Genomic DNA, 15,254 nt, shown 5'->3' with positions numbered 1-15,254 from the left:
AATATCACCAAGTGCAAACCCTGAACTGCCATGACTATACCAGTGTTTGCTCACAGCAACATATTGATATGGAACAATAGTGTCTGCTAAAGAAAAAACAAACATGATGCTCTACAGCAGTGGTTCCCAAACTATAGGGCTATATCCATACTGCTAGGTTTTCTTTTGAAGATGGCATTTTACACATGAGTACACAGGAAGCGTTTGGTTGTTAGTTGCAGACTGCGAGAATAATAGCTTGTCTCCTGTGCATGTCAGCAGTTGTATCATTGTAAAATGCAGAATTTAACTGCACAACAACTGTTTGCAAAGATAACAGGGTTCTCGACGCTAGTGATTGATTATCCATGTTGCGTTCTACACTGGTAGCCAAAGCTAATGCCCATTGTTTTCCTCTAGAAGGGGGTCATGTGATAGGAGCCTGTGAATCAGTGAAGGCAACGTCATGACCAAATAGACCCAATAACGTTTCCAAACATCTCCGTTTCAGACCGCCCAGATTAAAATGCAGCCCCGCAATTTGCAAACTCAAACAGCGCCAGCAGCATTACCAAACTTCTATTTGTAGCAGTGTTGATGAATTTAAGATAAAAACTTGTGGATGTAGCTAAAGGGTAGAGACCCCCCTCCCAAGGGGTCATGAGTCACTCAGAGGTGGTGGGTCGCAAGCTGAGTTCCAAAAATCAAATCATATTTAGAAATCTAAATAAATGACCCTAAAGTGATGATTACAGATTAGCAACAGCATCAGTTGCAGCAGGACAATTTGCAGCACCACACTGCCAGACCACATGCACGTCTGGGAGGCCATGCTCGACAGAACAAACACAACATTCTGAAAAAACTGTTCATGTCAGCGATCCCATTAGCAAAATTATAGGTCCTACTTTTTTCTATGGCACCCTTCAATCAGGCAAGGGGATGGAGACATGTTTACATCATAAGCTGCACGAGAAGGACATGATGGGATGAAGTGGTGTTGGAGTAGCATGGGACAGACAAATGGCAGATGAGGATGAGCTAAAGGGGACAAACGGAGGGTGTGGGGGGCAAGAGGTCACCGTGACAGCTTCCCAAAGGAGAGTGGGGGTCCCTGCTGGGTGCCGTACCATTAAGCTCCTTAAGGAAGTGGGGTGAGGGGGGTATAGTCACTTATCTCACTTGCACAAACCAGTCTGAATACTTGCTACACGCTCAGAGCCCTCATTAGTTGTCTTTTACAACTCCCCGCCTCCTTCTGATTAACAGTTTCAACAGCCTGACACACACACACACACACACACACACACACACACACACACACACACACACACACACACACACACACACACACACACACACACACACACACACACACACACACACACACACACGTCTCTGTAATCCCAGGCTTTCCTCCTTGTCAGAATCAGGATGAGCAAAATCTGGGCTAATTAGCTCAGCCGGCCTAACTAGAATTTAAGCCTGCCAAACTCTCCTCCCTGGTGTCTTCTACCTCTGCTCTCTTAACTGTAACACAGACACATGGCGAGGTTCAGTTCAGATCAGAGCATGTGGGGCTTAAACCATATTCATTCAGATATTGATGAAAACACATCGTTCTCTATTGTTAATAAGGCTTCTATTCCCATTCAAAAGCTTTCTTTAAACTGGGGCGAGTTCAAAATACTTGTCTTGCTCTTATAAAACCCTAACGTTATTGTATATGAAATGTTGCATGATCATCATTTCACAAAACAATCTTATACATTCAACTCCTCTGCTAAACATGTTTTTTGCCAGCTGCCATGAGAGGAGGAGGAAGAACAGTGTTTATGAAGGAGGTTATGCTTTCGTCTGTGTTTGTTTCTTAGTTATTCAGCAGGATTACGCAAAAGTTACTCAAATTATTTCCATTAAATTTAATGAAGGAATGGGGCCAAGGAAGAACCCATTACATTTTAGTGCAGATTTGGATCAGAGGGTGGATCCAGTAATATTTTTTTCACTTTCTTTAACATTGCGAGGTCGGGCATTTTTCAACATTTTCCTTAATTTCTCAGATGATAGTTTATGGACCATGATGAAAAAAATCGGACATGATCAGGGGGCTGATATTTCCAATATCTTGTAAATTTAAATGTGGTTTCATTAGAGACTGTTGGGAGTTGGTGGAGGTATGTGCTACATACTGAGGGCCATTCTAGTTGGTTTGGGCATAATTTGGATATAGAAAAATCATACTGCACATAGATTATTACTATTTTCGAAGTAAATAAAAGCATCTCATTGGCAGTGATTATTTCATTTTTGACAGGCAGCTTCACAAGCAAGACATGTAGACCATCCAAGCACCAAGACATTCCATCCTCTATATTTACACTGTGTGGGTCCATCATTCTCTGTACATCTTCTCTTCTCTACTCTACTTTCCTGCAATTGTCCACAACTCGATTATCATGACTTGGGTCTATAGAGCTAAAAGCAATCAGACAATGTTGTTTACAGCTTCTATTGTCTTACCCAAAAATGGGATGTTGCAGTCCATGCAAATGTTTCTCAGTCTGTTTGCTCTCTGCGCCCAGCTTCTAACCGAGAGCTGCGGAGCTGCTTTTATCACACTCTATTATTAATCACTGTTGCTTTATTTAGACTGTATGGCCACATGTGTATATATAATCACATGTGCTGCCCCCACGTGACTTCTGTCTGAGGGGTGGTGGAGGCTTTTGGCTCTAGTCAAGGTGCACAGGACAGAGACGATATTGTAATAGGGCAGCAGATAGTCTAAGGTGCAGCTACGTGTATGTGCGCAGTGTGTGTGTGTCCCCTATCACTATCGACCAGCAAGAGCCCTGAAGTGAATGCAGTTCATTATGATATTCATGAAGCAGCAGGACTTCTGAGCTGAGTTAAAACGAAGCTGAATATCACTAAAAATGACCCTGAGCCCTCGGGATACAACGACCAAGAAAGGGACACACGAGGCACAGCTGGAGGAAGTGTGTGTGTGTGTGTGTGTGTGTGTGTGTGTGTGTGTGTGTGTGTGTGTGTGTGTGTGTGAGAGAGTCAGGTGGGAAGGGGGGCTCTAGCCACTTACTTTCCAATTATAACCGTATCATTATTTAAGAGATTACTTTATTCCTACCCTCGGTACGTGAGCAGCAAAAAGGGCTTCTGAAAATTTTGAATTTTCATTGACTGGATGTAAAAAGTGAGACAACAAAGTGCTTTACGGCCTTGCGGTACACCATCAATTAATAGCTGGCATGAATCACGGCCCGAGGAATACTGCTTATCGCAGGATAATAAAAGTAGTATTTGTTTCGGTGCCTTGATTAATGACGGCCATATTAATGTCATGGGGAACACATGTAAGGTGAGATTCACTCACAGCCGCCGAGTCTGTCAGTTTGGTTCCACCCTTCTGCCACTTCACAGCACTTACAGCCCGCTCTGGTTACTAATGGTTCACATTAACCCTTGGAGTCTACGTGTGTGTGTGTGTGTGTGTGTGTGTGTGTGTGTGTGTGTGTGTGTGTGTGTGTGTGTGTACAAGCGTGTATGCTTACAAGCATGTGTGTCAGTTCAGTGGGAGACAGTGAGGAAATGAGTCGGGAAGGCAAGAAGGCGGATAAGGGCAAGTAAGATTGAGAAACGAAAAAGAACAAGAGAGGGAATATAATTAATCATGGCATGTTCGTGCGTGCGTGCGCATGTGCTGTTCTTATCTCTGCCCTCCAGAGCATCTTTAACAGGAGGGTGCACATTTACATACACACACACACAAACTAGCGTCAAACTTAACACCGCTACACACTCCACCACTTATCTACGCACCAGCACACAGAGCTACTGGTTCAACCAAACATTAATTCAGCTACAACACAACAAAGCACGGCCACTATCTGCGGACATGTAAATGTACCATCGGCAGGCAGAGACGAGCGGAGCCGGTCTGGGCCTCACACGGTCTGACGCCCCGGTTCAGAATGAACCACCTTTGTCTCTCCTGCTTCTGTCTGTGCTGTGAGGGAATCAGTACAAAGCATTAATCCACACAGAATGGAAAACACCATGCAAACTACACACATTCAGGACATTAACATAAACAATATTGAGGCACCTTTTGATTAAGGTGAAACTGATAAACTGGACCGATAATTGTTGGATACTTATTTTCCCCAATGCAGTCTTTAATGTGGAAGCAATAGAGCGTATTTCCCATTAAATATTGTTTGAAGTCTGGAACCAGGCCGACCAGCTACGAGATGAATCGTGACCATCAAACATTTGATTCTGAGCAAAAAATAAATAAATATTGGGAAACGGAAAAAAGGCAAAGGTACAAGACAGTGTACATACTTATTTTAAGAGTGAAGGAACTGCGTATCCCAGAAACCATTGCAAATGATCCATTTCCAGCGACTTCCAGTGCCTCTTCATGAATTTAACCTTATTATTCATATAGTGTTAACATTGTTAATGTAGTCTTGCAAATAAGTGTCTTGGATGTATGTATGTATGTATCCTGTCATATAGTTTATACTACAGTAACCTAGTGTAGTAACGCTAAACGATCTGACTGTAGACGATTCGTGGTTTTGGTAAACCTTTCCATGGCAACAGCGAGCACCTGAGGATTCTGGGTAGTGTAGTATTTCTTGGTGTCACAAATAAAACATGTTTTTCTTAAAACACAGTTGATATTATATGGACTTGTGGCTTCTTCAGCTGCATATAACATCGTTTCACGATAGCGTTGCTTGTGGTCAGTCCACCTTGGATGGTTACAATATTATGGCTGAATCAAAATCTCTATACAGAAAATGAGTAGGATTTGTACTTCCAGAACCACGGTGTTGTGTTGGCAGTTTTTCCATAAACATGACTTTCAGCTCAAAATAGCAGGGCAAGAGAATAAATAGAACCATATTTAAATTTAAAGAAGATGTTAGCCCACTACTGGCTACTGGTCAACTCGGTCTAAATATAAAAGAGCTGGCCCATGTTGGTCAAGTTTTTCCAGCGTGGAAAAAATGCAGAACAGAGATCTGACAATCAGTCGCTGATTTTATTCAGGGTTGTGGTAAAGCCTACAAATGAACAGGGAACACATGCACGCAGAGATAAATAAACCCAAGTAAACATTTGATTGTCAGCAGCAGCAGATCATATGGGAGTCAGGCACTCGAGTGTGCGCCGCGCCCCAATCACATTCTCTTGGCAAGCAAATCCACAAGCTATTTCGTGTCATCATCTCACACAAACACACAAACACACTTTTCTTTGTGCAACATTTGAACCCAACCCACGCTGCCTGAGGTGCCATTGAGACGTGCATGATGTGTGCAGGGAATGATGTTTGTGAGCATATGCGGCAATATCTTTGATATTATTATTATCGATTCTTTACGGCCAATGGCGGTATTTTATCAGAGGGCCATGGGAGCGGGATAAAGACCTGCCATGATGGATTATCCATTATGAGAGATCTCCGCAGATCTACTGTGTGTGCGTGCGCGTGTGTGCACTGTGCATTTTGTGACTCCACTCATAATCGCAACACAAGAGCAATTCCACTAAACAAACATAATCTAATCATGGACTGGCAGCACAGACGCAGTATAAAAATGAAGGGCGCGCACGCACGCACGCACGCACGCACGCACACACGCACACACACGAGGCAGCAGGTATGACTACCTCTCACACAGAATAAATGACTGTATGCTGTGTAAGTGACGGACAGCTCAGCAGATGCTTCCTCAGATAGATATGGCAGATGGACGTGCACTGGCACTGATTTTTACCAGCTGCCAGCAGCTCTGTATTAGCTGCTTGTCTGATTATCGTCTGTCTGAGGGACTCTCCTCCATGACCATCTATCCCCTCACAATCTCCCTCTGCATCGTCAGGTCATCACTCTTCTCTAATTGTCTCTCTGTCTGTTTATCGGCCTGTCTTCTGTTTGTCCATCACTCCCGTCCTCGTCCACTGAGTCAGCATCATCAGACCAAACCATCCCTCTCTGCCACTGCACAAATAAACACAGGCTTGTCTTCCTGCACAGTTGCCTTCATCTCTTTTCTTTCATTTTGAAGCACTCACGTGAGAACAAACCCAGGGAGAGCCCGGGGGCTCTGCCTGCCGCAAACCTGCTTCTAAATGTAGAAAGAAAAATATGACTTAACCTTTATAAAGCTCTGACAGGGCAGTTTTTTTCAACTGGCTTTTTTTGTGTGTATAGCTTCTTTCAGACCTGCAAGGCTGCACCCTTGATATTCTACCGAAATTATTCTGAGGGGCTGTATATGAGAATGCAAATGTCCGAGTTAGTTACGCCAGAGTTTTTCCTGCCAACCCCCAAGTAAAAGGAGAATGTCCAAGTGAGCCTGTGTGATAATACAGCAGGAGATTAGCCGGTGGATTCACCACGAGCAAGTTGTGAGTCTTGATGACAAAATAAAAAAAGAATACAAATAACCTGATCTGAAAAAGAGGTGCCATACATGTAGACGTCATCAAAGAAGATGTTAAATTAGAAAGACATTCAAGAGCTTTTGGTGATACAGGCCCACGGCATTATCGATGTACATGAATATACAGTGTACATTATGTCCTGCCTCCTGCATGCACTACCCGCTATCCCTCGCCTGAATGCTCTGGAGATTTTCCCGTTTTTGTGAACATGTCCGTAGAATCTCCAGCTCCGTTGATCATGTGAAAGGCAAGGTCATGTCTGCAAATGTCTTACGCAAGAACGGTTGTGTAAGACTACGTTTGAGTTAAAAGATTCATAATTGGGTGGGTGGGGAGGCAATATTGTGGTGGATCAGAGTACAAGTGGCTCATTTTTCACACTATGCCTGAGACAACTGGCTCAAGGAGACACACAGTAAAGTCCAATTCACCCTCCTCCTCCTCCTACTCCTCCTCCCCTTTCGCCTCCACTACAGATTCTGTCATGCTGCACAGTACACAGAGTAATGGGTTGCAGTTGCCCCTGAGTTTCTCAGGCTGAGAAGGTCCTATACCTATATCAGTCCCAACAGCCGGCTCCTGGGAAAAAGCAATGGACAACAGCAGCAGAGAATGTCCTCTACTGCAGACACACGGCAGCACAGAGCGTAGTAGAAGAAGACAAAAAAATCAACACACCCCACACGTGACTGCAGGGATGATGGAAGGATGAGGAAGGAGGAGAGACAGACAGATACAAGCAGAGGTGACACTCCAGATACCTATCTTGAAAGAGAGACAGAAAGCTCGGTGGACAGACAGGGGCTTGACTGCAGAAAGCTCCTCTGCAGTAAGTGGTTATTGATTGAAAGACAAGGGCCAAAGGCTTCCATGGCCAGTGAACTGACACGGGATGCTGATTGTAGTTTTTTTCCCTCCTTGCATAATTTCAAACTCAATGAAAAGCATGAGCAGAAATGCATTTAACAGCAAACAGGATCTGCTTAGTGCACACTACAGCCAATAGAAACACATCACTGGGTAAAAAGTGCAGCTTCGCGTTTTGAGGAGGCTGTGGAGACACTGAAGAGGATCCCTGGAACATCGGAGACCTTTTCACTACTAATGATCAGAGATGGCTGTGGTTGTAACAGTAGAAGGGACAAAATGAATACACACCACCATGAGCTTTCAACGCACTGTGCGCACACACACAGAGACTCACACACACATAGACACACAGGCTGTATTCCAGGAATGGAAAGATCACATCTGCCATGTCTCTTGTCTCTGACTGATGCTGATGCAGGTGACCTTTGAAATCAACATGAGGCCAACATTTTAACTATATAGCTCTCGTACGTCAGGAAGCAGCCTGTTATTAACTAAAGTGAAGCCAATCAACAGACAGAGATGCAGCCATGTTTGGTTCATCTGAGCATGGATTAAGTTTCAGTGGCAAGTTAAAATAAAATAGTTGATTATAGGAAGTATAGGTCTGTCGTTCAAATGTCCGCACACTCAAAGACACCAGGATGACTGCCTGTCACACACACTTAGGTTCTCTGGCCACCGCTCTCGAGGGGACAGCACGTTGAGGAAAAAATTTTTTGGTGGCTGTCCTTTCTTTTTAGTATTTCTCTGAGGTTTGGAGTGTGTGTGTGTGTGTGTGTGTGTGTGTGTGTGTGTGTGTGTGTGTGTGTGTGTGTGTGTGTTTAAATGGAAATCATGGTGAACTTCTTCCTGAAATAGAAACAGGACTTCATAACAGACATGTCTCTGCTGTGTGGACTGGCGTCCACAGAGCACCGACATTGTTCTGCCAAAACCATGTCGTTTTAAGATGTTTGGAGAAAAAAAAAAAGGATTTACAAAAAAGCGTAATATTCTCACATTGAAACACGAATGCTTCCCCAGAATTCAATCTAAATACGGCTTTTTCTGTGCACCCAACTCGAGGCGTTAAGGAAAGATTTATTCACGAGAGAGGGGAAAGGTTGACGACTGGGAGATGTGAGTCATTATTGCAGTAATCTCCCTGGGTTGTCACATTGTCCCTCACTCTGAGAGGCTGGAGGACATGTCACGGTGCTGTCGGGCAACATAGAGATTGATAGTTACAACTAATGTCACCATTTACTCCAGGAAGAGCAACGAGTTACTTAAGGTGACAGAGGAACAAAATCATTAGATGCTGTTCATCAATTTATTATGTCCACAGGAAATTGAATCAATGTTTTAATGTAACGACATCTGTCCCCTGACGTAAAGAGGCCTGTCTGATTGTTGTAGGACCAAATTATCGCAGTGTAATTTTCATATATTACAATATCCATCAATGAATTGCTTTTACATTTTTCAAGCACAGTGAGGAGGTATTACACGTGACTGATCAGACTTTCAAAAATATTTAGCCGTTTATCAAGTTTCTCATAAAGAAGAATGTAAAACCTTCACTTGGCAGCAAAATCTGTTTTTAAACTTAAAAGAAATAATAATGTATCATTTATCGTGATAATTATCAATATGGACTTATATGAGCATTCCTAAAATGTTAGGGTATATAGTCTAGCCCTAAAATGTTAGTGGTACTCCATTTTAAAATCTTTAAATTTACAACAAAATGTAATTATTAGAAAAAGACTAACTTGGAGAAGGTGACTTAAAGATAACACAATACATTTGCCAGCCCTCTTTAATTCGGCATATACCTTAGACAGAAATGTCACCACTACCCCCCTGGTGAATCCATCTTTTAAAAGTGGTCCATCTATTATTAGCTCAGCCTTCCTCCACTTAGAAACGTGGTGAAGAGCAGCGTGAACCAACTCTAAAAGTTGGAATTTCATTTATCAAATCCGCTGGTTGAAATGAGCTACGCGCCGAATTCATCATCATATCTTTTAGATTCAAAATACACATGGATTGGTTTCTGACAGGAGGACAGACGTCCGAGACAAAGAAGACAACTTTAAAACATCAGGGTTTTCAGTGGGAACGTCGCGTGTCCTCGCGTGTAAACAGGAGGACATCAGCTGAGATGTCCCCAGAGCCGCTGCTGCTCTGCGGCTCACTGTGGGATCAGCGTACGTGACGAGTTAAGCCCAAAGTGTGACATGACATTCTCCCCATTTCATCTCAAACTTAAAATCATTAGGTAACAAACAGAAAAAGTGCGACCTCACCCTTTGATTTGAGCTGTTCATCCTGGAGCAGCACACCGCGCGTCACAACTCTCCAAAACTGGCAGCACGGGCGCTTTTACGCAACAACAGCCACGGTCCGTCCAACGTCGCGCACACCTCGCGTAATGGTAACACCTTAACTCAGATTTTCCATGAGCAAGACGTGATTTTTTTATGAGCAAGACGTGAGGAAATATCCAGTGGAAACCCCGACACTGCTGCTGCTGCCGGCTGTAACCTCTGAAGTTGTCATGGGTCCGCGCACACAACGAAAACAGCACTCTTGGCAATTTGGGAAGGACAGCGGTCATGCGTTTGAGCCACACTCTGTGTTGTCTTCATCGTCATCCGCCTCATCTTCATCACTGACGTCGTCGGTGTCCGAGCAGCTCCTGCATGAGCTCCAGTCCGGACGCACGCACGCACGCACGCACAGTCGCACACCACCACCGCCGCCAGCACAAGGAGGGATAAAGACCGATGGACCAACCGAGAGCCAATTCTGTGGAGGCGCGTGCGTGTGTGTGTGTGTGTGCGCGCGTGTGTGTGTCAGTGTGTCCATAATCTTTGTAGCAGAGGGGAGTGAATTGACATTTAAGACACATGAAGCTCAAAGCATGTGCCCACAGACCCTCCAGGGCTTCCCGTGCGGGGACGTTGGCAGCAATGTCTTTGGAGCAGTGTCATCGTTCACCAGATATAAATATAACCGAGGTGATGTTAGTCAGAGACATGCATGTGACAGACTTGTATTTCGGTGTTTCCTTTCACATGCAGGGGGGTCCGTTACGAAAAAAAGAAATACTAAATGTGCATAAAGTCTCAGCAATTTGGGAGAAAGTGACATAAGAAGGATTTGGCAGCCCTGAGTTTGGCCACAGTTTGAGGCACGTTGCATGAGTGTGAGTGAAATCCACTGTGGCCGCCCTGCACAGTGTCTACGCCGCCCACAGTGGGTAAAAGAAACACAGTTTCTTTTTTTGGATGTTATGACTCAACTGTTTACACAAGACACTGGTCAACATGCCGATTGCATAGCGGCACATCAGCTACAGGCTTGTCCTCGCTTGATCCAAAGCACGACTATTACGAAATAAGCAGCTACAATATTTGTCAAATTGTTCATACATTAAATTCATGGGCAGTCTCAAAATGCCCTTTGGTGTTTCATTACTGTGATCAATTTGCAGGACCCAAAACAATCACAGAAAAACCTCCACTGCTAATAATGCTATTTCGTATTTCAGGTGAGATATACTATTAAACATTCTCCAATACAATTATGTCATTATATTATGAAGATTTTTCACTAATACAAAAAAGAAGCCTTAAGCATTACAATACAGTTACTATGCTACCAACATAAGTCAAATTCCTCCCACAACACATAGGCGTATTATGATAATTTAGTGGAAATGTCAATTGCATAACCATAAACGACAATTACAGTGTGCACAAATAACATTTGCCATTAGTCTGCACTTGTTGCACATATAATTCTACTGAGAGCAATTTATCATCCCCAGTAACATAAAACAAAGTCTCCCTCTGCCTTCTCTCTGTCTGTGCTCTGCTTATTGCCTGGCCCAAATGAGCACACTATAGGAAGTTGCTGTGCAGCGGAGCGTGTCCCCTTGTCGGCTCGGTGATGTATGAGAGTGATTTGTGGGCAGGTGGAAACGGAAAACACAGATGAGTCCGGCTGGAATTAAGTGTGGGAAAAAAAAATAAGGGGTTAGGGTGAATATGACCGATAGTTTGGCTGCAGGAAACTGGAAAACTAATGATGGCGCGACCAGGAAATATTTTTGCAAAACATGAGGTGCCTCGAACAATGTTCCCATTTTGGTTGTTTTACAGAGCTAAAAAAGATACAATCTCAACACTTGTTTTGTTGTGTGTTGTTTGTGGAGGAAGTGCAATGAGACGTGCAGTTCAGAGATGCAGCAGATGACGTGTGGGAGGATCAGGATGGAGGAGGAGAGAGTTGGTCTGTGGGCAGCCTCAGCTCAAAGCAACACAGCAACAAAGTGCAGCCTCTCAATGGTGCAATAATACATCTGTAGAAGTGGCTATGTGAATAAATATCTCTTTAGGACAACAGAGGAGGGGCTACTTTGTCATGAAATTCACTTAATGGCGAGAGCAGAGGCCAGAAAAGCATTCAACATGAATGATAACAAGAATTAAGGCTGGGCGATATATAACGATAAAGAGAATTATCGCAAAATAACCTTTCCTCAATAGAAATATAAGACATGGTCGATACAACGTCGATAGAACTCATTCCATCCATGTTTTTGACAGGCAACACTAACAGCCAATGATAATGAGAATAGCGCCACGCCGAACCAATCATGTGGTTGGAATAGAGTTACAGCCACGTCAGGTTAGGTTGACGCACACAGCACAGAGCGTTGGAGCAGCAGCCGGTAGCAGCACACGTGCAGAAAATGTTAACGAAATCTTGAGCGACAGCGTTACCGAAGAGGACACCTCAACAGACGCAGCCCGAGGCTCAAAAGACGAGAACAATGTCTAAGTGTCGGAGGAAATCTGTAGTGTGGAGATATTTGGGCTATTTAGAGTCCAACAAGAAGCAGAAATGACAGAAATGGTGATTTGATTCAAACCAGCCCGAACAAGAATGTAAACAAACCCCCCGCTGTTTTTTGAAATGATCCAAATCTCCCCTCTCTCTGTGCGAGTAGACGTGTCCAACCAAAACAAGATGAGCCTTGATAACTCAGGACTTAGAGCTGTAAATATCCAACCGTTAATCAGATTAAGGTTTCATCAGCAAGTAGCTGCACCAGGGAGCCGGCCAGCGAGAAGTGCTGTCAGAGACACATTTACACTCACAGTTCACAGTCGGGGGTTCGCACGGCACGTGTGAGCAGCGGCACAGACACAAAGATGCATCCGCAAAGAGGTGGATTAAACTCTCCGTGTACACCTGGTAAATGAGAATGTTTAGTTGACCGAAGAACAGCACATCTGCTGAATCTGGATATTAGGTAGGCCTAAAGACTGGTGACGCACACAGTCTGCTTCAGTTTTCCCCATGCTGCGTGACTCAGGGAGGACCAGCTGAATGAGCCATCGCATCATTCTAGTGTCATTACACTGCAGTTCACAGGATGAGAGGACATTCCTCCAGACAGACTGTCACCTCTCCTTCTGAGGTTCAAGCATTTCCTATTGACTCACTGACAACAGTGCGTCTCGCGAACATGTGCTTCTCTTCCTCTCTGCTGCTGCTGCTGCTGCTATTGTACATCCTCAAAATCCCTTCCTTCCTACTATTCACACTGTAGCATTGTGTCTCTCTACCTCCTATTTCTGCTCAGTCTGTTATCTATTTATTAGATATTTGAAGCTTGATAAGAATGAAATCACAAATCCAAGTATTGCCTCGAGGAGTAGCTGCGCAGTGAATAAGCTCACAAAGGTTTACACTTTGGTTTTGTGCAGATTTGAATCCGGTGGCTGTTGAGGGACTGACCTGTGTTTCTGTTTCACATATTCTAGACCTTTTCTCAGCCCCGTGTTTTAAGAAAGGCCTCGGGGCATGTTCACATAAACTGACCCGAAGGAGCCACTGATGCATATGGATAAGCTTCAGTAACTTTATGACAAGGTGCTGAGAGGAAGAGCTCAAGTGCAAGGGACTGACATCTTTCTATTCTTACACTGATGTGTCTTTTTAATAGACAATGGTTGCAGTTATTTGGTGCAGTATATAGATTACACTACATTATAAGCATACAAGAGCTGCTATGGTTGAGTTGAATTTATTTTAATAAAAATCTCTCTTCAGCTGTGGCTCAGGGTCAGAGTGGGTCGTCCGCTAACCAGAATGTCAATGGTTCGATCCCAAGTGCCTCCGGTCCACATTCTGAAGTGTCCTTGGGCAGTATACTGAACCCTAAATTATCCCTATTGGCTGTGCCGACAGTGTATGAATAGTGTGTGAGGAATTTGTGAATGAATGAGTGAATGTGACTTGTACTGTTAAGCGCTTTAAGTGGTCAATGAGACTGGAAAGATCTGATCTAAATAGAGTCCATTTACTTTGGGAAACCCACTATTATAACCCATAAACTACAATCCTTGTTTGTTGATTGTGCAGCCATACAATATCATATAACAATATCTACTGCCTCCCTTTATCCAACATTTTGTATTTCATATGACTACAATGCCCCTTGTTTTCACATGTGACGTGGGAGGAGGAAAAAAAAATCATTATCCCCCTATTGGTCATATGAGGGTATGGGAGCCTCAACACACACGCACACACACCCCTCTCCTTTCTGCTCATTGCTGAGCTGCACCTCGTGTCTCAGACACCGTGTCCATGTCGTTAGGTGCCTGTCATGGAGCAGGCACAAGAGTCATGTAGAGACTTGTGTTCTTCCCAGCGTCAGGCAGCCTGAGGGGCTGCACAACAGGTCACGGACATGACTGTTATCTAACCTCAAGTATGCTGGGAGCGGACTCGAGCCTGACACCAAACAGTGATGATATCAACATCACGTAAATGAGTTAGTCAGGCTTGTTATAATGTAACATCAGTCGTTCACCTCTCATAGCAGTGGTAGTTTACATACTAAGTAGACCACGGAATTTAACCAGCCTGTAAATCTAAATAAAACTGTGTGTGTTTGTGCGTGTTGAGTGTGTACCACTCCATTATCTCTATATTTCATATCAACATTAGCAAAATGAGAAATCTCACCATGAGACAAGCTGCATCGCTAATGTAAACTCTACCTTGGAATTTTGAAAGTTAAATCAACAGTGATCATATTCATAGATATATATATACACTGACTGTCAGTCTCAGCGGCTCTAACAGTGACAGCTGCGGTTTCCAACTGTGCGGACATGAGCCGTGTGTGTGTTTTTGCATGGGCCTAAAATAGGGCCTCAATAAACTTGCATTTGCAGTTTCATAACAGCCAACAGTGACACACTGACCAATGACACAGTGTTTCAGAGGGGGACCAATAGAGCTCAACCACTTGGTTCTGGAAGTAAAAATCCCATTTTCTGAAAAGAGATTTTGATGATCCTGAATATTTTAACCATCCAAGGCAGATTTTCCACAAGCTACAAGATTGTGGAACAATGTTATATGCTCCTCTAGAAGCCACAAGTCTGTATGATATCAACTGCGTTTTAAGAAAAACATTTATATTCGTAACGTCAAGGAGAAATACTACACTACCCACAATGCTCAGGGGTAATAGTGATGGCTGTGATTGGTGGATCTCGCTGCTTCCATGGAGATGTTCACAACAACCGCAAAAGTAATCATGTTAACTACCGGATTGTTCAGAGTTACATTACGTTAACCACAGAGCAGCTATGATCATCATAACATACTGCAGTTAGAGATGAGGAAACGAGTCCAAAAAGGGGAAAATCACTACAACAAGGTGAAAATCAAGAAGAAGTTATTGGAAAGGGACCATTTGCAATATTTATGGGATGCGTAGTTCCTTCACTCTTAAACAAATTATGAACAAGGTCTTGCACCTCTATCTTTTTTCCTGTTTTCCAATTATTGCTCTGAATCAAATGTTTTATGGTCACGAGTCATCTCGTAGCTGGTCGGCCTGG

At 43.6% G+C, this 15,254-nt stretch overlaps 1 protein-coding gene across 6 annotated transcripts in view; it reads right to left on the bottom strand.

Annotated features, from left to right (window-relative positions):
• Window positions 1–15,254, bottom strand: part of rtkna (rhotekin a) — a 64,443-nt gene that overhangs the window by 20,884 nt on the left and 28,305 nt on the right. The window contains exons 1-2 of one of the 6 annotated variants that reach the window (XM_035165102.2): window positions 9,627–10,636; window positions 3,908–4,006 (exon numbers count right to left, since the gene is read on the bottom strand). The exons of 2 other annotated variants lie outside the window; for them this stretch is intronic. In XM_035165102.2, coding sequence (XP_035020993.1) covers window positions 3,908–4,006; window positions 9,627–9,647 — 120 coding nt within the window. In that variant the 5' untranslated portion in view covers window positions 9,648–10,636. Of the gene's footprint in view, window positions 1–3,907; window positions 4,007–9,626; window positions 10,637–15,254 lie in introns of those variants that run through there. 3 more of the 6 variants (XM_035165101.2, XM_035165097.2, XM_035165100.2) reach the window with 3 other exon arrangements.

This window comes from Hippoglossus stenolepis, chromosome 9, assembly GCF_022539355.2.
Source record: "Hippoglossus stenolepis isolate QCI-W04-F060 chromosome 9, HSTE1.2, whole genome shotgun sequence".
In the NCBI taxonomy this organism is placed as follows: Eukaryota; Metazoa; Chordata; class Actinopteri; order Pleuronectiformes; family Pleuronectidae; genus Hippoglossus; species Hippoglossus stenolepis.
Note: the sequence above shows the minus strand (reverse complement) of the source record. Positions and strands in the feature narration are given on the sequence as shown.